The sequence below is a fragment of the Parus major genome, chromosome 4 (assembly GCF_001522545.3).
Source record: "Parus major isolate Abel chromosome 4, Parus_major1.1, whole genome shotgun sequence".
Taxonomy (NCBI): Eukaryota; Metazoa; Chordata; class Aves; order Passeriformes; family Paridae; genus Parus; species Parus major.
In genome coordinates, this window is record NC_031771.1 from 19,848,404 (window position 1) to 19,874,778 (window position 26,375).

Genomic DNA, 26,375 nt, shown 5'->3' on the forward strand with positions numbered 1-26,375 from the left:
GCTGTATTAAGATAAGCAATCAATAGAACTGATACATGCACAACAGTCAGCTCGCAGAGCAGCCACAAAGGAGGAATTATAACATTTAGGTCAAAACCTACAGATTTGAACAGTATTTTGGGTTGACCACTTCAGATCCAGGAGAAGCTGTTTCAGTGCCCCAGAAATTCAGTTGCTTTTGAGTAATTGCTTCACTGTCCTTTGGCACATTCCTGTGAGGATGCTCCTCTATTTGCTGCTGGCCACCCCCTCTCCACTGACAGGCAAACTGAAAGAATGCCTTTACTGTCTGCAGTCTCCATTTTAAGGTTATGGCTCAGCTTTGGCAAAAGGAACCTCAAACCAACCCTAAATAAATGCACCAGGCAGCTAGGAATCTCTTCTCTCTTACACTCCAAGCAAACCAACCCAGCTGCAGCCAGCATGTTGCTCCAGAACTGCTGGAAAATGTTAGCACTTATGTATAAGTTACATATTATATTTTATATATATTATATTTTATATATATGTTATGTATAAAATGTTAACAGTTATGTATATATAAAATAGCTAATAGTGTCAATAATAGTTACCACTGAGCACAGCTCAGCAATGCTGAAGAACTCCTCAGAAAATGTTAAAAAAATGGCAAAAATAGGGCCTCTGAAAACTGACACAATGTAAGGAAGAACCCAGGATTTTACGACGGAAGTATTCTCAAACGGAGTTAAGACCTGTACAAACCTCCTTACAAAGTCTGGAGGACCCAGCACTGCAAGGCACAGCATTTGGCAACAGGACAGCCAGCAAATGATCTCACTGCAAACACCTCACACTGCCAAGGCCTTTTACTCCCTTGCTGACACATGCCAATTCTCCTGCAAATTCCTTTAGGGGACAAGAAGGCAGACCTAAGCCATACTTCAAACTTATCTGTCTTAAAACAAAGGCATATCTACACTCCAATATTTCCAATATGCTGATTCTCTGTTGTTCAAACCTAGAAAAACTCTAAAATTAGAGCAAGGAGTAAGACTGACTTGCCTCAAGGTAATTTAACTAGAGCTGACCTCAAACCATACCACTTCTAGTGCAATTAAGTTGTAGAAGAGAAAGAGAGCTAGAAAAGATGGTTGGAGAGGAAGGTTGGTTGGGTTGTATTCAATCCAGAATGAACCCCATTCTGGCAGAACACCTAGAATTTCACATTAAAACCCATTTGAAAGCCATACAAGGGGCATGGTTAGTGCAACAATATCAAGTGCACAGGACCAGGATCACATCTGTACACTGCAGAAGTGCAGCTGGAGATCATGTCGGAGGGTGGAGGTGAAAACCTCATCTCTCAGTCCTGGAGATAATCGAGAGCACCCACAGCACAAGGTCAGAGAAGAGAAGCAGCTCCCAAGAGCTGCCTCAGTGCAGTGTCCCCTCAGCAGTGCCATCACTCCGTGAGACAGCTGTGCAGGGACAGCTGGGCAGTACCGAGAAACAACGGCCAAGGAAAAGCATCAAATCCATTACAAAATCTAATTCTTTCCTTTGTATCATGTTTCACATTTTGCACAAATGTGAAAGAATCATCTATTGCTTAAGAAGTCATCTGTATCCAGTGTTGTTTTGCAGCACATTTCTCAGTTACTGCTGTCACAGCCCATGGCTACGCTGCATCACTGTTACAACCCCCACAAGACACTGGCAAAGCACCACTTCAATGAAGACAAAGAGACATTCATGTGGCCTTGTCACACACACAAACTTCAAATAACACTGAGGGTTTGGGGCTACCTTAGCCATATACCAGATCCTTGAAGGGGGAATTTACCCTAAAATCCCACAAAACTGTCAGTGCTTGAGTCTAGCTGCCGATTTTTATTTCTCCCCAAATGACCTCTGAAAAACTCTCATGGCCTGAGGCAGAAAACAATAAAAAATAGTCAAACCTCAGTTCTGCCCTTGATGTCCACCTCCCCCTGCCTCATCCCAGCTAGCTGGTGGGTACAGGGAAGGCCCTCTGCCGATGAAGCAATGAACACTTGAGGGACCTTTCTAAGGTTTTTTTATTTTTTTTTTTTACCCAAATAATCTGGGATGCATCTGATCCCACATGTCAGCCTGCAAATTTCTCCCTCACTTTTAAGGAACATACTGAAGGATTAATTTTTCAGGTCCAGAGAAACTTTGAAGCAGCATCTCCACCTCTGGATTTTGGTAGTCACCATTTCCTCACTGTGCAGGAGCACTCCCACTTCAAACACATGAACTGAGGCCACGGAGCGAGGTCAATTTACAGCAAAGTCAAACATCTACTCTTGTATCAGAAAACCTCTCTGGTGCTGGAAGTGCACAGCTGTGCAGTGGTAACACCTACAGAGTTTCTTTCTGCCACTGAAGCCCCCAATGGGCAGCACAGCCAGACCAAAGCCCTCCTGTGACTTCCCGGCGCCGTTTCCAGCTGTTTGATGTCTCTGCAGTGGCACAACAGGAGCTCCCTTTAAGGGTTCAGCTGCACTTTCCTGCTGGTTGATCCACTACATCACATTTAGACTACTCCTTCCTACTGGAGAAACTCTGGTAAACAAGGAAAGAGCAGTCATTTTGCAATTGTGTTACACCACTTCTGTTCAGAACAAGGCTGATGTGAGGGTGAGCTGCAGGAGCCCCAGCGACACAAGCTCCAAACTCAAGAGCCAACACAGGTTTCAAAGGAGTTCCATACTCATTTATGTTTGATCTGCATTTCTCTATGTCCCATACAGAGTCAAGAAGCTGAGACATTAGTTCCTCAGAAACTTTATTTTCATTCAAACTACAGAAATAAAGTAGTACCTTCCAATTTCCCGTTATATTTTCTGCGTAGTTGTACGGCTCAGGGCGAGATGCACTAGGATAAACTACCCTGTACATACGGAGGAAGATAAGGCTCAAAAACTAGCTTTACTTCAAAGAATGCCAAACCTTACCTATGAGGTTGGCTCCAACTCTTTGATAACAATAGTAGGCACAACATAGGAAAAAAGATTGATCTAAACTACCTATTGTAAGCAAAATCCAATTATTCATTACAGAAAGTCAAAGAAACCTTTTAGAAATAACAAAACAGTTTTCTACTTTGAAAAAATAGATGAGTCATTTTTGCTTTATATACGATATATTCACACACACTTTCAAGTATCATTTTCACTATTATCATACTTACATGGCTAGAGATAAAAAAATTAAATCCCATAAGCAGATTATTATGCCAAAGAAGTCACACACTGTCTTTATCTGGGTTTAGCAACACCTGGAATTATCCACGGTATCACAGTGACTAAAAAAGCAATGACTAGACTCAGTGTGATTTTTCCCTTTATTAATAAACATGTTTTAGTAAGGCTTGAAAAGCATCAGGACTTAGAAAAATGGAGACAAGAAAAGCATAGGCAGTCATAAACCCCACGCAGTCATAAACCCCACAAATTCACAGCTAAGCTTGTCACACGCTCAGTACTAGCAGGGAATAAAATAAAAAAAATTGAGTTACGTTTGGTTAGCAGGCAAACTGATGCCAACAGGCAGACTTCAGCTAGGATGTTTTTACATTTAAGGCATCACACAAAATAAGTTAATGCTGGAAAGCATAACAACTATCATGTGCACAGCCATAATTCACAGGTAGCTCTGGACATCAGAACCTGCTCTATTACAAAACAGAAAGGCCAGAAGGGAATCCCATAGTCTTTTGGGAAAGTGCCAGGCAGCCACCAGACAAGAGGAAGAGTGACCATGGTTTTTATCACAGGGGAAGGAATTTAAGTGCTTATTAAAGGCTTTGCTACAGTGCCAGAGCCAGACACCTGAAAACAAATTCTGTCAGAATACAAAACTTCCAAGAAGACAGAAAATCTGTTCAAGTAGCTGCAGTCACAAAGAGATCAAAAATGGCGAGCCTTTGGGACTGAACAGCTCCTGGAGCTCTGAAGTGATGATGGAGAGGTGCAGTAGGTGCCTTCCATAGGACTGGTTCCACACTGCTAACTAATGCACTCTGCACTTCTGCCCTCCAAAGAATTTAGATGGACAGGTATAAAATGTCTCAAAATGAAATAGTTATACCTATTTCCTTCCTGGTCATGTATTTTCCATTTGCCTGCTTTTTTGCCCAATGTGAAAAGGCACAAATTCTGCATTAAAAAAAAAATTATTTTGAGACCTAAGTAAAACATATTCACAAAAAAATTTTGCAGAAACCACAGACTGTTTTTAAGAGAGAAAAGTTGTCTAGAAGTTAAGTTCCAGGCAGCCTGAAAGCTCTATGGTTTTAACCATCAAGCTTAACTGTCTGGTAGAGTACTTGAGTGCAGGATGTACTTAAAACTAGTTTTAAAACCATCAGGCCAAGACTCAAAAATAAAGCTGCTTGGAAAGGTGCAAGGTCACATATCAAAGGGAAGATTCATGTCACTTTCAGGGACTAAAATCCAATGTTTTAGGATTTGGGTTTTTTTTTTTTGCATTTAGTAAGAGTCCCAGAGTGGAGTCCAGAGTACTTTTCCCAAGCAATTTAGTAAGAAAGGATTCCATTAGGTAGGATGGAAGCTTTGAGCTCACTCCAGGCTTGGCTAAAAGCCACTGCTCCAAGTTTCCAGAGTTTGGGTAACATTAAAGTTAAGTTTCCTGAGCTAGAGACAACTTGATACACAAGACATTGACAGCACAGCAGGACAAACAAAAGTGACAATGAAAAGCATTGCACAGCCCAACATTACACCCAGAACCTGACAATTCACACATATTCCTCTTGTTGACCCATCTTCACAGGCTGTGTTTTCTCACATTCTTACACCTCTTCTAGCACAGCAATTTCTGCTGTCTTTCCTTGCTCTGCTGGCTTTGTATGACATAACCCCACTTTTGAAAAGCTGCTTTAGACATTTACTCTGTAGTCTTCCCAGGCTTACTAAAACCATGCACTGATAACAACCACCCCTTTAGGTGGGAGTTTAATGACACTGAACATCCTGCATCAATATACTTCAACATTTACTGCTTTGTCCTCTCCTGAGCCTGTGGCTGTTATTTTAATACACAGAATGGAGAGCTCTCAGCTTTCTCCCTTAGCACACAAATACAAACTACACCATTATAATCAGATTAGTATGCAGCACAAAGTGATTTGCAAGCTGGAGAAAACAAGGTTTGTGGTCATTTGCTTCTTCTAAAAATGAATTAAAGGCATAGGCTGTATGTTTGATAAAGCAACCATGCCAGCTATTTTCCTCTGAAGTCCTAGAAATACTGCAACTGTTATGTGAGCAGCAAAGAGCCTCAAATCAACCTGCCTGCGGATTCCACACTACAGGACAAGTTAGCTGGCTGCTTCAATAGGTTCAGGCTCAAAAAGCTGAGACCATTCCTCTTCTATATGAACAAAATGCTGCTACCCTAAATAATACTCTGGTCAGTCTTGTAGTGAAATGAACAAGGCCAATACTATGTAGTTCTCACAACAGCACTCAGGCTAACGTCAATGCTCTTTAAAAAGGGCAGCACTACCACTGCTTCCAGTGACACTCCTTTGAGGGAGCCTGGCCACCGTGCTCCCAAACTACACACACGCAGTCACAAGCTGGGAGGCTGGTTCATCTTCACATTCCCATGCATGCAAGCATTACTGATGATTAGCTGAAGCTGGGAAATAGGTATGAACTGCTATATTCTACTATCAATGGACCTATTACACAAACCTGACTTGCTCTGCACACCTGCTGAATCAGGACAGGCAACCAGTTACATGAGAATCCACAGAAACCAGCACACAAACAGCTTTGACAGCTCTCTCCACATTCACCAGCTATCCTGGTTAATGACCAATACTGAAGGCATAGCATCTTTAGATAGGGATGTCTACTCTAAGTGTTTCTATTAAACAGTCATAGTAATGATCCAGACATTTTTGGCATAGTCTGATATGCTCCTTATGACACATTTCTGATCAAATGTGCAAGAAAAGTGTTCAAGTCTATTTCAGCACACAGACACTTCAGTGACTTCATCAGGCAGATTCAAATGAAGCTTCACTGCCAGTGACTAAACTTGCTTTAATAAGTTATCACAAAGATGAAAACCCCAATAGGCACTTGCCTTGAGCACTTAACTGAAGAAAGTTTCCACAGCCCTGGCAAGATCTTTAAGTACATCACACACTTGGAAAAAAAAAAAAAAAAAAAAAAGAAAAAAGAAGTCAGCAATCAAGCACCGATTTTGCTGCGTGCTCTAAGAGGGGGAACGAAAAAGCCTCTCATATTTTGCTCAAAATAAGTGAACTCAACCCTCAAAATCTCCTTCACCCTGTGAACTTCCAAGTAAACTAACAGCTCCTCCTGGAGTAACTTTCAAACAATGAAACAAAGCTTCAATTAGTCAGACATATATAATAGCAAGCTATCTAGATACTCATACTTTTATTTGTAGTCATGTCTCTGGTATGCTGTACTTATACTTTATGCATTATATCCTTAGAGCAGAATCACTCGCTAAAGCACTTCTACTGTAGCTCCTACCTGAAACTAAACAGCTTTCTGGGTACCCTTGAAATTCTTGGTTGGGCATAAAACAAGAGTCAAAAGAGAAACAACACAAACCATGATCAGTTAGACCAACCACTAAAAAGAACAGTAGCCACACTGATGTAATTCCACTTTGATTTAGGGTGCTATCTAGTAGGTTTATTAAAAGTTTCAACAGACTATAGCTCCAGACTTCATCTTTCTTGGAAGACACTACAATAGAAGCCACAGTAGAGACTGCCTTGTCACAAGAGGTACAAATACTTGCTGTATAGATGGAGAAATAAAAGGACAAATCTAGTTGTCTAAAAGACAATTCACTGTACACATTTTATTTACAGTTTTGTACACTGTCTTAGTATGAATGGGACCGCTTTTCTACTTGAGCCATTTTAACCAAAGCAAAATAACCTAAGTAATACAAAGTGTTAAAATACAGCATAAGATACAAAAACAGACATACTATTTCTAGTAAGGAATGTAAATTATGGTGTAACATTAAAAAAAAATCCACATTTATGTTCAGGAAATCACACAAAAAGATCACTGATTTGACTGAAATGCATAAATCTGTAGCAAAGCTTTGATGTTACAAAAAACCAAAAAATTACCAAAGAATGCACAAAATTCATGTTTATTCCACCTTTGTCATATTCCCAGATTCTTCACCAAATGTTACATGAGCAAAAACAACTGAAATCAAAATATCACTAATGTTATCAAATAGGGAAAACAAATAAATTAATCTAGCAGCCATCAGCAGAGGTTACAGCAAAGATGATGCTGTATAAAAAAATTGCTAGAAAACTGTATGCACCATACTCCTTTTCCAAACCAGCAAAATCTTACTGCATACAATGCAAATGTAAAACTGAGTAATTTTCTGCAGGTACAGAAATGCAACTTTTTTTTCTGAATACTGTGGATAACAAATTCTTCTTTTGCAATAGTAATGTTTCTACCAAGCTATTCCAGAGTGGGCCAGAAACACACTTATGGATTTTGGGGCGGGGGGTGAAGTGTACTAAAATTCCAATTGGTAATGGTTACTTCAGCCAAAATAGAAAAATTGAACACAGAAGTACAAGACAAAGGCGAATGAGACTTCTCACAAATCTTAGCAACATTTAGATGGAAATCAAATTTAAATGTAGTCCACTCTGCTTTTGAAGAGGCTTTGGTTCAGCTCCCAATCTCGATTGCTTGACGCAGTCTCCTATGAAAGAATACTCAGAAGGTGTCGTCTTAAACAACAAACCTATTTTTAGTGGTGGAGCCGCTCTTAGTAGCTGTGTCTGCATGGGACTGATAACCAATCACTATCTTTGGAGGAAGTCCTAATCTTTCCTTGTATACTCTCCTGGAGAGGAAAAGAAATAAAACAACAGTTTATGCAAAGTCCTTTAGAAAGGAATTAGTATCAGGACACCTGCTTTTATGGTGGACACCAGAAAAAAAAAAAAGTTGCCTATTTAGAAACAATTTCTCATAAAGGAATAAAGGCCTTGAAATATGATTTTTCTAGTGTATTGCATCTAAAACCCACTTACACTTTTTTAAAATTACCACATATAATGAGTTCTTGAAAAAAATAATTCATAGAACTAAAATGCAAAATGCAGGGACTCTACACTGCATTCATGTGAGCATTATTACCAGAAAGTTGTATTTCCACATACAGAAACAAAACAGCTATGAAGAACTCCTGGTTCACGATTCCAGAACTACTGAGATGATAAAGTCATCTGAACCAAAGAAAAGAGCAATTCCCTGGAACAGACAGTTTTAATCACTCTACACATCATGGCTGCAGAGTTGCTGTCTTTCCTTTAACTACTGAGAGAAAGCAGATCCCCACAGATCTCATCACAGGCACCTTACCCAACAGAAGCTTTAAGAATAAACAGCTTGGCTCTTACGTCTAAAGAGAAAGAAGCAGCAGTACCTGCCTTAGAGACACACACAGAATACTCCTTGCACAGAGATGCAAGTCACTAATGGCCACTCCTGTCTGAAGTGAAGGTAATATGGAAGCCCATGGGCAAGATAACTTACCTTCGTCCTTGTGCCAGTTTGCCAAAATCTGAACTTTTTCACAGTACTCTAAAGGAGTCAACTCCTTAGTTAATGGTAAATACCATTCTAAAATGCTGTCTGATGCCTACTAGGTTTATTGGAACATTCTGGTAGCAGAAGATGAAGACCATAGTTTTACTTGTTCATTATTAAACACTTACCATTGAAGCCTAAGAACATGGCTATATAATAAAATTGTTAGTAGAAGGCAGACACAGATTCTTAAAGCCCCAAAAAGCATGTGTCAAAAGAGCCATGAGGTAGTGAAAAAAGTAAGCTGCTATGCCTGACAGTTCAAGTTTGGATTAAGATGGGTGCATTAAGCCAGGAAGATAAATGTTTTCATTGATTTTCATAAGATAAATGGCCTACAATGACAAATTTAACAGCAAGTTATTCCGAAGCATCGGTACTATAGACTCCAATAAATACTTGTGTAATTAGTAATTGTAATCACATAACTGTGTAAATAGTTGCTGTGTAATTAGTAATACCGGCTACACACTAGAGCAGAACATGAATTTTCCATAGCACAGTCTCAAAATCTGAAATAACTACTGTTGCTTACATAATGACTAGAGCACACTATTACATAGGTCAAATAAGCCATGAATCTCAGCATTGCTTTATCTGTACTTAGAGGCAAAATGTAGGAAAACACCTGTAGAGCTTCACAGGACATCACTACAGCTTTTCTCTTTTTATTTTTTTTCCCCAAATTTAAGTGCATCCTTCTGTGCTTAAGACTTGCAACACCTTTCCTTTCCTATCTTATTTGTAAGCATTACTTTACTGGGGGGAAAAAAAAAAATCTTATCAATGCTCTACTCTTACTGACACCCACTTTTACCAACTGGCAAGCTGGAACAGATTGCACATTACCTACAGTTGTTAATTACAATGCCTCATTATGAAATGAGAATTTTTGCCAAGATTTGTATATGGGCATGTGTTGTTAGTAACTACTCTGCACTGCTGCACTACCTTCACTGTAGTTTAGAAATGAAGAACTACACACAATTTGGTACAATTATTTAAGCTTGGGATACAGCTCTGCACAGGCTCCACTTGTCTGAAATACCTCCTCTTACCTAGCCAAGTGGCTTTACATGCACAGTTACACTTCATACGGCCGAGGCACCGATCACGTTACTTACCCTATATGCGTAACAGCATCCCTGTTTTCACATTCAGTTGTCCATATTGCTATTTTATCACCCTTAGTTCTAACATTAACAACAGCACCACACACATCATCACTGTAGTCATCGAATGACTCCCCAATAAGGCACAGCAGCTGTGAAAGAGAAAGCAGTTCAGAGTCAGAATCCTGTGCTGTAGACAAGCACTCAGCATACACAAGGACTGAGGAACACATTTTACTGCCTACAGCCACTTGCCATCCAACAATCATTTTCTATTTATTGCAGTGTCTTCTTGAAGATCCAAATATTACAAGTGAACATACTCTAGCAGGCCATCTTCCCTCTATTCTGAGTTTTCCATTCCTCCTCCTCTGCCACCTGCTGCAAGTTCTGACACAGCTGATCATTTCCACAGTGCTGCCTTCCACCCCATCCTCCAAATCCAAAACAAGAAAATAATTAAAGCAGTGTATTCTCCTTTCTATAGTACACTTAACACAGATGGACCAATCAGAAATTTTTGATGTTTCCATCCATCATCTAGGAAGAGCCTGTTAAGGACTATTTGCACAACATCAAGTATGCAAGGTTTAACTTCAATGCTGAAGCCTATCAATTCAGAGGTAAATCTGACTGCAGCCAGATGGTAAGTGCTATCCAATGAAATGTTACATCCTATCAACACTGGAAGCTACAGCGTTCCATAAACTCTAAAGTGGGCATCAGTAATCCTGAACAGGGTTTAATACAATGCACCAATGCAGGTGCACAAGTAACACAAGAATCTTCCTCCCAGGTTTCTAGCAGTGAAGCTTGGAATTGGCTAGGGACATCAGACTGAACAAGGTCACAGTCCTGTGCAACATGCTAACTGTGAAAGTGGTATTTAAAATCTGCAGCTTGCAACTTGTAAAACAAGCAATCCTGATATTCAAAACTAATGGTTTCCTGTGCTTGAGACACACTTGCCCACACTATTCTGAATTTATAAAAAAAAAAAATTCTGCACACTGAATCTGCAAATGGACATTTGTTTCCTTCCACAGGACATTAAATACACTGCTGTTATCAGTTTTCTGGTACCACTTATAACATTTGGAGATTCAACATGTTTGCAACTTTTCAAACAAAGCAGGTCTTCCAGTACCCATCAGACCCACAAGGTCTGGCTGACTCAAGGAAATACAAAAAAGACAAAGCTTGCTAGTGAATAAATTGGGTGTAACTAGACATGCTTTAAATGTTACACCCAACTACAGGCTGCACACACTGAGTAATTCAAGCCACAAATGGTTAAGATGAAACCACACACAAACATGCAAAGTATTGATCAACTCTCTTAGCTCACGTACAAGATGACTACCATGCTCAATAAACATTACTCAGGTATGTTTTTCATGAATGTTGCACAACAAGGGAAAGAAGTCCTCTCAAATGAAGTTTAGTTTACAGTTAAGATCATTATATTATAATAAAAATTTGTTCCAAAGGGGAGTTTGAAATGCTTTGATTTCTATTGCAGAAAATTGGTTGCATATAATTACTGGAATTAGAAATGACAGGGTTGTTTTAGGGCACATATCACAGTCACCTGGGTATTTAGGCTCTGTGCCACTGCTCACTGCTAAGCAAAAAGCAGAGCCCTCTAGCCTTCAGTTTACACAGCCTATCTATGGCTCCAAGCCATATGTCATGGCTATTAGCAGTCAGGACTCACACATGCATTAGGCCAGGTACATGCAGCAGGATGTTAATTTGCTCATGTGCAGTCACATTGCCCAGAACTGTAATGCTCTCTTCAAATCACAACTACAGTGACTACAAAGATCCTGAAAGTTCTGACATTTTGACCTCTGCTTTGATTCTGAAGGCCATTTCTCCCTTTCAAAGGGGTGAAATACTCCCTGCCTCTCACAAAAGCAAGGACAGAAGATGAGAGATTTGCCAAGACTGCTGTGCATTGTCCTGTCTGCAATCCATGTCCCTAAATCCTAGATCGCACTAGACTGTCTTAGGCTATTCTGAGTCAGTTCCTAGACAACACATTTTTCTGTGATACATTTACTGCAATCTACACTACAAATATAAATATTCAATTCTATTCCAAAGAGATAACAGTAATGGAAAAAGAAAATATTTTTATGGTGTGTGTATATACAGGATGAATGCAACTGTTATTAGCCTATCCCAGAATTTAAGATAAATAGAGAAAGAAAAAAATAAATCTGAAACTGCCTTGTTCAACAAAGCCAAAACCTGAAACCTATTCACTTTTTCAAAAAGTATTTGTAAGACAAATTGTTTTATTAATTGAATCAGCAAAATGCACTTAAGACAATGTATAATTTTCACAGTAGTTCAACAGTAATGTTCTGTACATTACATGGGAAAACCTTAATTTTTCCTGCAGAACTCTCCCTGTTGTGCCTGTTAGAACCAAATATTAGACAGAATACACCCAACATGAAGGATCACTATTGAAGAAACATGTTTCAAATACAGCCTGTCACTATAACCCTACAGATATTCTGCTGCCAAGAAGTTAGTATAGTGTAGCACACAAATATCAAATCAGTTAAATATATTTTCACACAGACACAAGACTCCTCAGCTGCCACTGGTGCTTACTGTCTCTAGCCAGAAGCGATCAAGGTCACTTCGTCTCTGCTGCTTGTTTAGTGTAATTAGCCATCGGCCTCCTCGCTTGTTTTTTTCATCTTCCCACATAGGTTCAATCCCATCCTGCAAAGAAAGGCCACAAGTTAAATCAGACTCCAATTCTATTTTTCCTAAAGAGACACCAAAAGGCCAGTGATAACTGGAACAGTAAGTTAAGAAATGTACAGTTTAAGATACATACAAGAATGTCCAGAAATACTGTCTCACAACAATATCAAGTTTCCAAAACAAGTGCACACTCTGATGAATTTTTAGTTCCACAGAAGTACCACAGTCCAGGCAAAATCTATGCTATATATTATGTTAAAAAAACCATCCTGAGGCAACAGGCACAGACAACCACCTGCTTTGCCCTGCATGAAACTAGAATGTAGCTGCTAATTTGATCTGGAGTCCTTATTTTATGTCTTGCACTCAGTGCAGTATCAGCCAAGCACTTCACTTATGCATACAGATTATTTCACTGAAACAGACACCTTCAGCAGTCTCTCTATGACTTCTTCCCACACAAGGTGAAAATAAGAGGATTTTCATTGTTGGGGAGGAAAAAAAATAATCAAGATACCCTTTCAAAGCATGATTTGATTCACATTTTGCCAGTGGCCCTGTACTGAATAAAAGAATTCTGCATGTGCTGATACAGCAAAGCAGCCAGCTATTACTCCAAAATGAACCAGCTATGGTGCACTTCAGAAAATCATTTAAAAAGTCAGTAATTGTCTAGACAGAGGAATTCTCTTAAGAACTGTCCACTAAGAATTGCACTACAGAACTTATGGCTGAAAACTAACTGTTCAACATGCAGGATGGAGTGGTGTCATCTCACTTTAAATATAACACCCTCACTGGCAGCTGCAGAGCTTTAACTAATTCATCACCTTTAAGAGGACCTCTTAAGAGGTCACAACTGAAGGACAGTAGTAAGATACTGCCCAGAAGCGTGAAACAGTTGCCAATTCTATACCTGTTCCATGAAATTATGTAAGTATTACTGCTTGATGACAAAAACACAGAACAGATACATGTACTTAAAACACAAATTAAGGACTCATGCAAAAAATGCAAGCATTACCCATAGATATCCTAATCCCTGAAGAGCCTGCAGCTTCTTAAAATTCTAGTAAGATTTCTCAGTCACCTAGAATACCATTACTCTTCCCAAACCCAAACAGCATCACCTCTTCACTAAACTGCTAGGTCTACCAACAGTGCACACAGTCTGCTGAGGAGCCCCAGACTTTGGCTGCATTCTGTGAGCAAAGGAGGAACCAGGCACCACCGCTTCAGGGACTATTTAGGTGTTAGAAGCTGCATGATAGAAGCACTACCGAGAGCTTACAATTTGACTTAGAGCCCCAATTCAGATTTCCGCCCCAGATGAGGCAAAATTTCACATACACTTTGCCATCAGCATTTCCTATTCACTTATCTGGACACTTCCTTAGCATGTTCTAATTGTCCATGTTGGGTGCACTTTTCTATTTCATGCTTAAGTAACACAGCATTTAACTGGTAGTATAAAAATTAATAGGAGTACTGTGTATCTGGCTACTAGTACCCATAAGGAATACTGGGCAACATTGCTGCCCCCCACAGACATTTTAACTCATTTCACATCAAGTGACAGAGCTGGAAAACCTTTGATATTAGAAAAATTTACACTTAATTGTTTGCACAAACATCTCAAACACATAACAAAGACTAATACAGTTACAGATTAAAATCTACTGTCTGTGATGTGTGTCAAAGCAAGTGATTGCAATTTCAGAAGCAGTGACAACCTCATTTTCAGACAGCACATGTCTGGGACTTCCACAAAAAATTAACACCTTTATGACATTTCCCAACCATGTTCCCAAGTGAAATATTTGGCCAGTGTCTTGCTTCGTCAGGAAACCATCCATCAACATCCTTAACTAAAGAAAAAATGTTAGCAAGCCTACCTTAAAGAGTGAGTAGTCACAACCAGGCATTAAATTACTAGAGAGCTGGATATGGTTGTATAAACTGTTGGAGGGAAAAAAAGCAGGATTAGAAACTAAGCATTGTTTTAAGGTATAGTATTCTTAAATAATTTAAGACATAAGACCAAACAAAGCCCAGAAATTAAGGGGCAATAAAGTTATTTCAGAAGTAATCCTATTTCTTAAGTATTTTTTTAACAACATAAAAGTATCAGTATTAAGATGTCCCAGGCTTAAAGCAGCAGAACGGAACAGGAACCCCACAATTGTTTTTAAGGTCATCATGAATGCTTCTTTCAAACCCAGTTCTAAAGTTTGAAATTATTAGAAACATAACTCACTGACTGAGCTTTCATGACAACAGGTTCTCTGTCCATGTGCATTCTATACATTCATGGAATAAGGATAACTGTTTATATTTCTAGGGCTACTCTCACTGGTAAGAATGTTTTTTAGAAGAAAAGTTCAACCTTGCTATTTGATATAGTACTCTAGGTATGAATGCTGTAGACCTGATAATTCAAATTAAGAACTCAAAAGACAAGAACACACAGTAGACAACAAAATATATATTCAGAATTAAATTTACAACTGCGCAATTCAGAAAAACAATCAAAGGAGTACATAGTGTCTCCTCCTCAAACAAGGAGATGGATACCTTTTTTCACCCCTGCACTGTTAGGGTCAGACTTCAGGAAGAGGCCTGCACACACTACAACACCACCTGTAGACCAAGACCAACTAATCTCGAGACATAGTTCAGCATCAAAAAGAAAACTGATTACTGCGATGTTCTAACAATGAGAAATCACACAGAGGAATTTTTAACACCAGTTACAAATTCAACAGTTTGCCTCTTAAGTTTACCTTAGAATGAAGATCATTTCTTCTGTAACCTCTAATGAATTTTTTCAAGGATGCCATTAATCTGCATGAATCTCAAGTACTGTGCTCCAGATTCAGGCAATCTTGAACATGCGACATGCGCCAGCAGTCAATTTAATCAAGCAGGAAAATGTGGAGCCATGGAAGTGGCAATCAGTTGGCCACCACTATTTACAGGTTCATGTTACTATGAGATAGCTACTGCACAAATTAGATGTTCTACATGTCTGTCATGTACACATGAATATAAGCACCGTTATAGTGTTTCAGCAAGACAGTGTGCATTTAGAGGATGAAGAATTTCTCCATTCACATTTTCTTCAACAGACTTCACCTTCAGTTGTGCAAATATTTCAGATTACAGACAAGAATTTTCAGGTAATGGTGTATTTTATAGTTTTTTTGACTTGGACACAAGCTTTGCCAACACATCCCAGAATTACTGTAGAGATTGAAAAATCTTTACTTACGCCCAAAAATCTTCAACAGTATCAAACTTTGAGATAAGACGAAGATTTGCTTGCCAAGTTTTGCTCTTGTCATTTTTAAAAAACCAGAGTGCCCATCTAAAGGGGAACAAAATAAAAACATCTAGAAATTAAAGTATATTAAAAACCTAATTATTTCTATTGTTATATTCAAACTAATTGCAAACCTTAATATATTATGAGCATGGAGATCAGTTTTCATCAATAAGCTACATGATCAATTCTTTACAGACCAACAATGTTTGTATTTCATTACAAGAATCATGGCAGACTTCATCAATCCATTAGGTAAATATTATAAATAGCTTTGGAATTCTTTTTGGACTCTAAACCTCTCCTTGCTGTGACTGCTAAACTGCGATCCCTACCACAAACAAATGATTATGGCCTAAAACAACACCAACTATTCAAACTGGGCTCCCTGGCCAGTAATTTCCTTGTAAGGGTTACATAAGCAAGTTATATCACTACAAAGCTATGTATGACATGAAAGCTTCCCAAGCACTCACACACTAGGAAAGCATAAATTTTAAAATGCAAGCCGCATTAAGCTTACTAATGGCAACCACCTCAAATCCACACAAATTGATTGTTTCAAGTTTTAAAATTAGCACATATAAAGACAAGACTACATGAAAAAAAATCATCTCTGCTGAGTACAAATACCAAGACAAAAGTGAACCTTTCACACAAAGATGCTCTTTCAGAATCTAAAAATCCTCATTGCAGCAATTTAAAGTGCTGGAAGAGGATACCTAATGAAGCATTTAATCAAACAGCTGGGTTTTTTTCCCATTCTGATAATTTCAGTAGTGTTGAAACAACTCAGGTTAGCACTAGACTCTTCTCTCAGCAGAGAGCTTTAAGTCACTACGTGTCAATATATTCTTTTGAGACCCTTCCTGACATTTCAAACTTATTATTAAAAGTTTACTCCTTTCCAGTAACAGCCTCATTACCACTTGCCAAGAAGTGTCAGCATCACTTTAATCAAGGTGTTTAGAGGAAAGAGGAGAATGGAAGCTGAAAGACAAGGAAAATGGGATATATGTAGCATAGCACTGCAGGGAAGCACTGTCTTCCACATTTGCTCTAAACTTGGAAAAGTGTAAGGTATCACTTGGTAAAAGGTACCTGCCAACATTAAGTACTGAGCACTCCAAGTAACTCATCAGCTCACTTGGAGAAAATTATTTCCAAGCTGGTTTTTTGAAAGCTGTAAGAGGGCTTGAAGTTTTCACTAACTTTGAAATACAATTTTAACTACAAGATTTTATCACTGGCACCTTAATTTACCCAAGTAAAAGGCAGAATGCAAGATTTTCCAGTTCTAGTGGGCAACAGCTTCACCTCATTGTCAGCCTCTTAAAATACATCAGACAAAAGCAACAAAAGCTCTGCCTGCCTCCAGCTAAAAGCAAAGCCATGCTCTTTCAAAGTACCTGGCTGGATTTTGAAAACTTGCAAAGATTTTTCAGCTTCTGTAACTGCATTATCTGAAGAACACTCTGAATATTAATATTTGGATCAGATTTCCCCTTTCTCTGGAGCCTCACCGCAAAAATCTTCAAAAAAAAAACCCCAGAGAATTCCCAAAACACTACTATAGAGCGCAAGGTCAACAAGAACTGCAAAGCCACAGGCATTTTTCTACCCTGGGCAAAACTACAATCCCATTTCTTGTACCATTTACCTGTTTTGTAGTGGATGTTTAATATACTGTTCAGGGCTGGCAACCTCCTGACTAGGCGCTGGCTCGGTTTTCTCCTCCTCTGCAGGTTGGGGGTTGGGAGTGGTTTCCTGTTTGAAGAAAGGTGTTATTAATACATTCCTTCTCAATTTTTATTGAGGTAATTAAGTTCTCTGAAGTTACTTCAGAAAGGATGAAGCTAAGAGTTCCTATAATTTATCTTGATTAGGGGCCCAAATCACAAAAAAGAAGCACAATTTGTATCCCTTTATTCTTCAACATCTGAACAGGTCTTACAATAAACCCTAACTGCAGGAATTTGCATTCTGCTGTTTAGTGATTTGCTTCCTATGTAATTTGTTTCAGAAATTATTTACTGTACATCCTTGTCTAATTCTGAAATAGTTTTGAGTGCTATTTCAGAAATATACAATCTATGTTATCTAGAATACGCATATCTAAAATAAATACAGAGTAGTGATTTCAGAATGAAAATTTTTATCAGCTTCTAACAAAGCATCATTTAAAACAGCTGTACAGGCCCTGTTATTTAGAAAAATAATTAATACAAGTAGAAGATAAAACTAAAATTCTCAGTCTAAAATCAACTACTGCAGTAACTAAGAAGCCAAGCAAGTGTGCAGTCATCTTTTTATTTGCAACATCATCATGAACTAAACAGCAGAATTTAAACACATCATTTCTCAAATTTCCAACTGAAATAAATGTACTTACTGGTTTAGTATGTATTAGATTGATTTGAAGAGTTATTTTTTCAACTTTTTAGAGACAGCTCTAGAAATGTTAAATATACTTTAAAATAAAGTAGTAAATTATATTCTCTTTGCATGCAAGCCCCACTTTCAGGCTTGTCATTCAGTTCAAGAAGTCACTGTGTCAGCTTTGAAATTCTAATGCCTTTCCTTCAAACCAGAGAATACAAAGCTTTATTGTGAGGCCAAGTGTCCCTGCCAGTTACCACCATCCCTCCCTCATCTGCAATCCATGCTAGAATATTACAAAAACATGGAACGAGGACTGTAGCTCCTTCCCAAGAGCGAACAAAAATGCCTATGCAGTTGTCCCCTTGAACAAAAAAGTACTTCAGTAATATAAATAAAAGCTAACTACAGCAGACCCAAAAACTAGACGTCTTCTAATGTGGCAATATAAGAGTAGCATTTAAAAATTAATTTATATTTTCTGGTTTTAACAGAACAAATTAACATAGGAGTAAATTAAGTAATGTTAAGAATTTAATTAATGGAACAGTCTACTTCAGGTTTCCACATAAATTTATCACACCAAAGTGGAATGGATTGAAGTGACAACACTGTTCGATTTTCACAGACCCAGCTGGCAAACTCTTCTGGGTAACACCTAGAGATCTGTCTTAACAGGGATTTTCTTTTCATTATCAATATATTTAGCATATTATATTTTACATCAGACAAGTTACTCCTTTATGGTTGAAAATAATCAAATATGCCTTAGCTTAACAGCCCACCTAGAAAAACACCTCATGACATGTCAGAGCACTCACATGCACTTGCACTCACAGCAAAGAGACTGAAATGCCAAGATCTAACAGGAGCACTTGGCCAGTGCTTTGATTTACACAGTACAATAGCACAATTCCCTTCCTCTTAATAAAACTAAATGCTTTCTGAGATTCCCCAAAGGGATCATCACTAACAAACCCACAGAAGCAGTGTTGAACGATCCATCACATCTTCTCCAATGTAATACTATAAAAAGCTAAGCAGACCTTCAAAAAAGCTTAGTAAGTTTTTCAAATTCTACCTAGAGTAGAATTTCTGGTGTTACCCCCACTTATTTTTGCTATCATTCATCTTTAATCACACAAAATCATCCCACTGAACAATTCAAGACTGTGCAGAAAAGCTGTAGAATTCACCATGGAAGCGCTTTAATACTTCCCCCTTCAAGTTATCTGTATTACATTACAAAGAAACAAGTATAGACAACTAAAATTTATGTGTGGGTCCTTCAGGGGCTTCTAACTAGAAAATTCAGAAAAGTTACATGTGCAAACACAATAACCCTACAAAAAAAATCTGCTGATATTCTGGAACAGCACTAGGTTTTGTGATTGTGCTTTCAGTCACAATACTCTACAGTTGTGACATCTAATATTCACAACTGATTTATAAATGGTGTTACACTAGGAATTTTAACATCAAACAGACTCACTCTTGCTGAATGCAGATGCAGTGTATCTTCCAAAAACAATTTCAGCTGAGAATCTCATGTTTGCTCAGCAACTAGCTTTCATCACACAAAGAGCTAATCCCAAAGTCTCCCTGGTCACTCTTCCAGAATTATCACAACTACATAAAATGGAAGTATCAATAAAAGTCACTGAGCACATGCAAGGCTAAACTGTTTCATAACTTCTAACAAAAGACAACATTAGAAAATATTAAGGTAGCACATCCAGACAAAAAGAAAAATGCAATGAACCTTAACACCTGCCTGGTACACTGATGATCATCCTTCACACAACTACATGAAATTCTATTTTTGGACAAACAGAAGACATCTGACTCAGCACAAGCATTTTACTTAAGCCACCACAATATAAAGTCCCTTTAGATACTCTGAAAGCTACATGGCATTCATGAAACTCAGACTAACCATTATTCAAGCTTCTGTCCAAAATAGCAAATGACAGCTCAACTCCAAGGTCTGGCTATGACCCTGACCCAGGACTGTGCCACTCCCCTCAAAACTATGTCACCAGAACAGACTTTTTCAGCACCAGGCTGCTCCATCAAGGATAGCTACAGGTCTACACAACAGGTATAAAGTTGGAAGTAGAACTTATTATTAAAAAAACATTCTTTCTGGCTGGTCTCAGAAACAAAGCAGCTTATTTCCACTTCCTTCTATTTTCCACATCCATCAAGGAAAACAGAAAAAGAACCATTTTAATCTTTGTCTGGTTAATCATTACCCGCTCCTATTTCCTTTCATCTTACCTTTATCTTGCTGAGTACCAAAATGAAATGCTTGTATACCAAAGCATTTTCATTATTAGTCAAATAGAAACTATGCAAGTTCATTAATTAGTATTTAAAGTCCTGGTATCCAAAAAATTGCATAGAATTCTGTTCTATAAATACCACATGAATTTATGTTACTGTCCACCTTTTAGCAATTCACAGCTTGAAACCTGCAGTTGCAACATTAACCAAAGTCAGACTGACTCCACCAGTAGTTTCTGAACTACTTTATTTAAAATCCTTCATAATACTTTACCATTGCTCATAAGTAATGTATTCTTTAACCTAAAATTGACTTTACACTAAATAACCACTGAGTTTGCTGCTTTTAAAATAAAAGTAATAAAACAGGGTAGCATTACCAGATAAACTGGAAAGCTTCACATGGCCAATCCCTTCTCATACAAAAGACAGCACATAATTAAGTGACATTTATTCACTACCCACATGGTTTCTGATGTAGGAATCAGCTTGCGGAAGTCCATGAAACATTTGCCTACTCAGCATTTAATGATGCTGTATATCTGCAATTACTTGGATTCTGACACTTGCAGATTTAATTGGTGTTATTTACTCTTTCTCCACAGCACATAATGATCAACATATCAAAGAAAGGTGTGCATGTCACCAGGACAGGAAGCAAAGAGCATTTACAGTAAAAACTGCTTCATCAGGTTTGTCTATTAATGAGAACAAGCAGCTTGACTAGGTTTTACCAAGGGTTTTCAGGTGCTGCCCAGACCACATTCATGCCATTAGCTGTTTACAGAAGTTGTTTAGCAAGTCCAGTTGGAGTGCAACAATTATTTCTCAAAAGGACATAACCCAGCACTATTATGCACTCTTGGAGAAGGCTAAGAGAACTAATTAGTGGAAGAGGCTTCCCAAGTCTTCTTGCATTAAACCAACATAAGTTAATTCCAGAGTTTTCACCTTGTTTGGGATTTCCAGAAGAATAAATCTACTTGTACCAGTTACCTGATGTCTTGGGAAAAAATATTTCTACTGTCTGCTGGCCCTTATGCTTCTTGCAGGTAACTGCTACTACACTACAGCCAGGATAATTTCCAAGGCACAAAATTCAAGGACTATTTATTTCAAAGCATTCTGGACAAAAAGAAAGATTAAAGCACACCCACAAGCAAGGATTATATCCTGTAAGAAAACAAACCAAATGGTGATCTGACACACAACTCTGAGGAATGAATCTACAGTGGTAAAAATCATATGTAGTACATGTAATAGCAACTGGAAGAGAAGTACTAACAGCCACCTGTTACCAATTTAAAAATGTGAAGGTTTCCAGACAAAGAAAGTATTCCTACTTGTGACACAGCAAAGCCTAATAGAGAGCAACTATCCTAACTGCATTCATCATTACTTAGAACACCACGGATTTTTGGAAAGGCAATCACTATTAGACCACAAACATGAAACCTGATTTTAACTGAGTGACATCCCCTCAAATTACAACAGAAGTGCAACACATGTACAGGAGAACAGGAATAAAAGACTAAGCAAAAAAGTCACATACTTCATGGCCAAAGGTTTTCTACGAAATACCACCTCAGATTTAAAAGATAAAAAAACTATTTATAGCCCTCTTGACTTCTGCAAAATGGGTTAAAATACACTTGAAAATACCCATCGCATTTTCACCATTTAGCTCACGAACTTTTAACTAGCATTAGCAAATAGCTTACAAGGAGTATCAAACTACCTAAGTATTTTTGTGCTTTTTGTAGCAGTCTAAGCAAGCTGCCCTTGTGCTAACACCTCCTATCCTGGTCTGCACTCTGCCGCTGCCTTTGCTACTGCAACACAAAACCTCCCCATGGGATGAGTTTCCACATCTAACATTCTGTCACTTCTAAAGCACTCAGACAAGAAAACTTCTCGAAGCTGCTGATGGATAACAGTTCAGGTAATTCAAAGAACAAAAAGCCTCTAGTCTCCCCAAACATTCGTATGCAAAAGACCTCCACATTTTGCAAATACTGAGCCTCTGGTTCAACAAAGCATAGAACTCTATATCTGCTGAAAATTTAAGACACATTCAATATTCAGAAAAGAATTTAATGTAGCATGTATGAAAGGTCAAGAGAGAGGTCTTCAAACAAAAAGTACTGGATGTACCACTGGTATTCCCAGTGATTTCAAAGTATGTCATATACAGAGGTTATCTGATGAACAGCACAGAGCACAAGAGAAATGGATCTCTAATAAAAAAAACAAAACAACTTTTAAACAGTTTAAACTTTTCTGCCTTACATCCACTATACAGAATCAAAGACAACTGGCACTTTAAGGCCGCTAACATTTGTGTTTCAGCACACTTATATCTGTACATCACACACTTACACCTTCCTAACATCAATGTCCTATAGAGGAACAGGTGTTAAACTTCAAGAAATGAGGACTACTGCAAGCTCGTAGCTTCTAAATAAACAGCTTCTAAACTCAACTTTAACCTTGACTATCAAATATTTCAAAAGTGAAAGACAATTTATCTGAGGAAAAAGTCACATTAATTCACATTTAAAGTCTGCATTTCTCTTTCACGATGCAGGTACTCTACCAATATCCCTTATTTAATCCTCCCTGCTATCTCCTCAAAATTCAACTAATCTTTACAAAGCTGCCAAAAGTGACATGTTTTCTCATCAAAAAGTTTCCCATGTACCTCCACACCTGCAGGGAGTACCAGTAAATGAAACACTGCTTGATTTCATGTGCTATTTTTATGCATTACTTTGAAATAAGTTTGGTATTTTATATGCTGTGTGAAATGTAATTATTCAAAATTGCTTTCAGTAAAGTGTTTATCCCCAAAAATGCACAAGATGTGCAACATACTCCTCTTAGAGGAAGCTCCATACTCAGAAATGTTATTTACCATTCAAAAGATTATGATAGATATCCTCCATTAAACAGCATGAAAGATACATCTATCCTGTATCATTTCAGAAAAATGCAATGAGCAAGCAACTGCGCTCACAATACTGCAGCTCAGTGCTATACTGACTTCAAACAGAGCAGGTCACTGACTTTTACAGCAGAAATATTCAGCCACAAGAGCAAGTCTAAAGTTGAATTCAACTTACATGCTAACTGTCTGCAAATAATACAAAATAAATACCTTTCAGCCTATATTGAATTTACAAGGATTGCATTCATAACAACTGCCATTAAACAAAAATATAAAAGAATCATGATATCATTTCCGATTTGCACGATGAGGGATTAGATTTATATGCACCTAGAAGTTACAGGCTTTATGCAGCTACATTTTAAAGTCACCTTTGGTAAACAGCTGTTTACTAAAGCATTACTACTGGTTTTGTTGGCGACTTTGTGGACTTTTGCATGGTGTTATCTGATCATATTTAATCCTCAAAGGCTGTATGATCACCCATTTTAACAGGTGACACTTCTGCATAGTCCCAAAAATTTATCTAGAATATTTTTAAAAGAAAAGCCTAGACATCACAAGAAAAAGATTTAACCTGTCAGTGTTGCAAAGGCTTAAGTCTTCCCTAGAGTGGAGAAATAAACCCCTGTGCAACTGGTCTGTATTTATTTAGAATGATCATGCTTTCTTTGACAACTATTAGGGGACTCTCTACAGAACTCAAAACTCAAGTTTCCATATTTGTTAACAGTCTGAAACATTTTTCCAGCCTCTTAAGACTTTCAATGTATGCTACATTTCAAACCATGACAGTACTAGAACCATCACTGATCTTAGTAGAAGCCTATATAAAAAAAACCAAAACCAAGCCATACTCAGTTTAATTTCCCAAGACACAGTCTCCCACCAGGAAAGCATTACAGATGACACCTCTACAAAGCCAGGTCCAGATTTTGCAGGTGAGCAACAGAAAGGCCTCCCTATGATCAAGAGGTAATCCCTAACCACACACGCAATTAAACAGTTCAGCTGCAAAGCACAGGGTATTTCTGCAACACTGTGCAGCTCTGACCTCAGTCACTACAGTAACTAACTAAAATTAGTCTAACTTTAGGCTTAGGATGAGATGTAGGCCAATAAACAAAGACTTTGTTATTTACTTCCATTTGAAAATAAGCAAGCACAGGTGGTAGCTGACTCCTGAACGCAAACACACTGCAGCTACAGCAGAACGTTCAACAACTGCATTAATTAAACTGTCATGAGTGTTGCCCATCTTCCACTTTTAGGGGCTCAGCACAACTGCACATGGTGAACCAAATCTGGGAAATCAATCTTGCTGGGATGCAGCATGGCAAAACCAACTGTCTACTTTCTGCTACATTAGGCCCAGATCCACCTCAATGTGCAGATGGAGTTAACAGTGAAAATGCTGCAAAGACAGTTTTTGTGTCAGCAGCACAGCAAAGAAAGCCCCAAGGCCCAGGGCTTTAGAGCATTCGATTTCTAATGGCTATATTACAAATTATTTATCACAATTCCTACTAAGCTCCACAGTCACCACAAAGCACTGCATTGAAAGGAAGCCCTCATCTTCAGGTATGTGGGCAACAACTCGAAGACTGGCTTTTGGATGTAAAAACAAGTGTTTAACATTGGCCGAAGAACACGGGAAGGGTGCTGCTAGTGGTCTGTCTTGCACTCTTAATAACTGACACTCTCCCTGCACAGAACTGCTGCCAGGCAATTTATAAATACTGACCCACATTAAACTTACTCATTGGTAAAAATATAAAGTTTGGTTCAAAGAAGAAAACTATTAAAAAAAAATTAAAAAAAAAATCAGTGTCCCTTACACAAATGGGCAAAATTACTCTTTATTTAAAATCACTTATTTTCAAACTTTTTTCACTTCGTCTAAATGTTACAAAGCCTCCCCAAACAGCACACTGTCTACTTTTTCACAGCTGCTAAGTACAGCAGCAAAAGACCTTAACTGTGTTTTCTTGAAACCTTAACAAAGTCTTCTGCTGTCCTCATGATACACAATCATGTGGGATTAGAATAACAACTGTACTTGGATCACTTCCAGCTGCTCCAGCTCATTATGGAAGTGCAAGCTGGGGCTACGTTTGTAAGACCGAGCATAATACCATGAACATAATTTATCACCTGGAAAAAAAAAAAAGGCACTGAATTATTATTCAAGGTACGAAGGAAAAAGAAAATCAAAGCAACCCTCGAATAAAAGATGACACAACCTAGAAAAGATGATTTCGTTTGCCGAGTCTCGCCAGCCGCGCCGTGGCCGCGACTGCCGCAGCAGCGCATCTGTGACCTACCGACCCCGCGCCCCCTCACCGCGGTGCCTCTCCCCGGGGCCTCCGGGGCACGGCGTGTCGGGAATGCGGCCTTTCCTCGCTGCCGGAGGAGCCGCCCCTCGCTGCCCGGCTCGCCGCGACGGCGGGAACCAACATGGCCACCCCCACCGCGCCACATGCGCCGGGCGGGCCGGGCGGCCGCCGGGGCCGCGGGCGGGGCGCCACACAATGGGCGCCGCCGGACCGCGGGCCACGCTCCCGCCGGGCCCTACCTGAGCTGCGGCCGCGGCCGTCGTGCCCGAGCGGCGGTGCCGGCACGGCTACAGCGCCCGCCGCCCCCTCCCCCGCCCCGGCCCCTGCGAGCGTGCGCTCCCCGCCGGCCTCCCCAGCCGGCCGCCTCCCGGCCGGCCGCCTCCTGCCCGCCCGCCCGGGCGCCCGCCACGCTCTCGCCCGCCGCGGCCGGCGGAGCGGCGCCTCGACGAGGAGGAAGAGGATAAGGATGCGGTGAGAGGAAGGCAAGGGAAAGGCGAGCGGGAGAAGGGAACACGGCACTCACCGGCTCCACCGCCGCCATCTTAGAGCGCTCGGATCGCGGACGCACCGCGGGGCGGGGCGGGGGCGGGTAAAGGCCCCGGGCCGCACGCGATTGGCCGCTCGGTG

The 26,375-nt window shown here is 39.3% G+C and overlaps 1 protein-coding gene across 4 annotated transcripts; it reads right to left on the reverse strand.

Annotated features, from left to right (window-relative positions):
- Window positions 1-3,313: 3,313 nt before the first annotated feature.
- On the reverse strand, window positions 3,314-26,375 carry EIF4E (eukaryotic translation initiation factor 4E). Of its 4 annotated transcripts, none has more exons than XM_033513771.1 (8): window positions 25,656-25,736; window positions 25,548-25,566; window positions 17,461-17,567; window positions 15,750-15,870; window positions 14,374-14,437; window positions 12,380-12,493; window positions 9,764-9,903; window positions 3,314-7,890 (listed from the first exon to the last, which is right to left on the reverse strand). In XM_033513771.1, exons 1-8 carry the CDS (start codon window positions 25,723-25,725, stop codon window positions 7,776-7,778), a joined length of 750 nt encoding a protein of 249 aa, XP_033369662.1. In that variant the 5' UTR covers window positions 25,726-25,736; the 3' UTR covers window positions 3,314-7,775. The 4 variants fall into 4 exon arrangements, with proteins under 4 accessions (XP_033369662.1, XP_033369661.1, XP_015480654.1 ...); XM_033513770.1 differs by having other exon boundaries at window positions 15,750-15,845; window positions 25,472-25,566; XM_015625168.3 differs by lacking the exons at window positions 25,548-25,566; window positions 25,656-25,736 and adding an exon at window positions 26,272-26,375 and having other exon boundaries at window positions 15,750-15,845.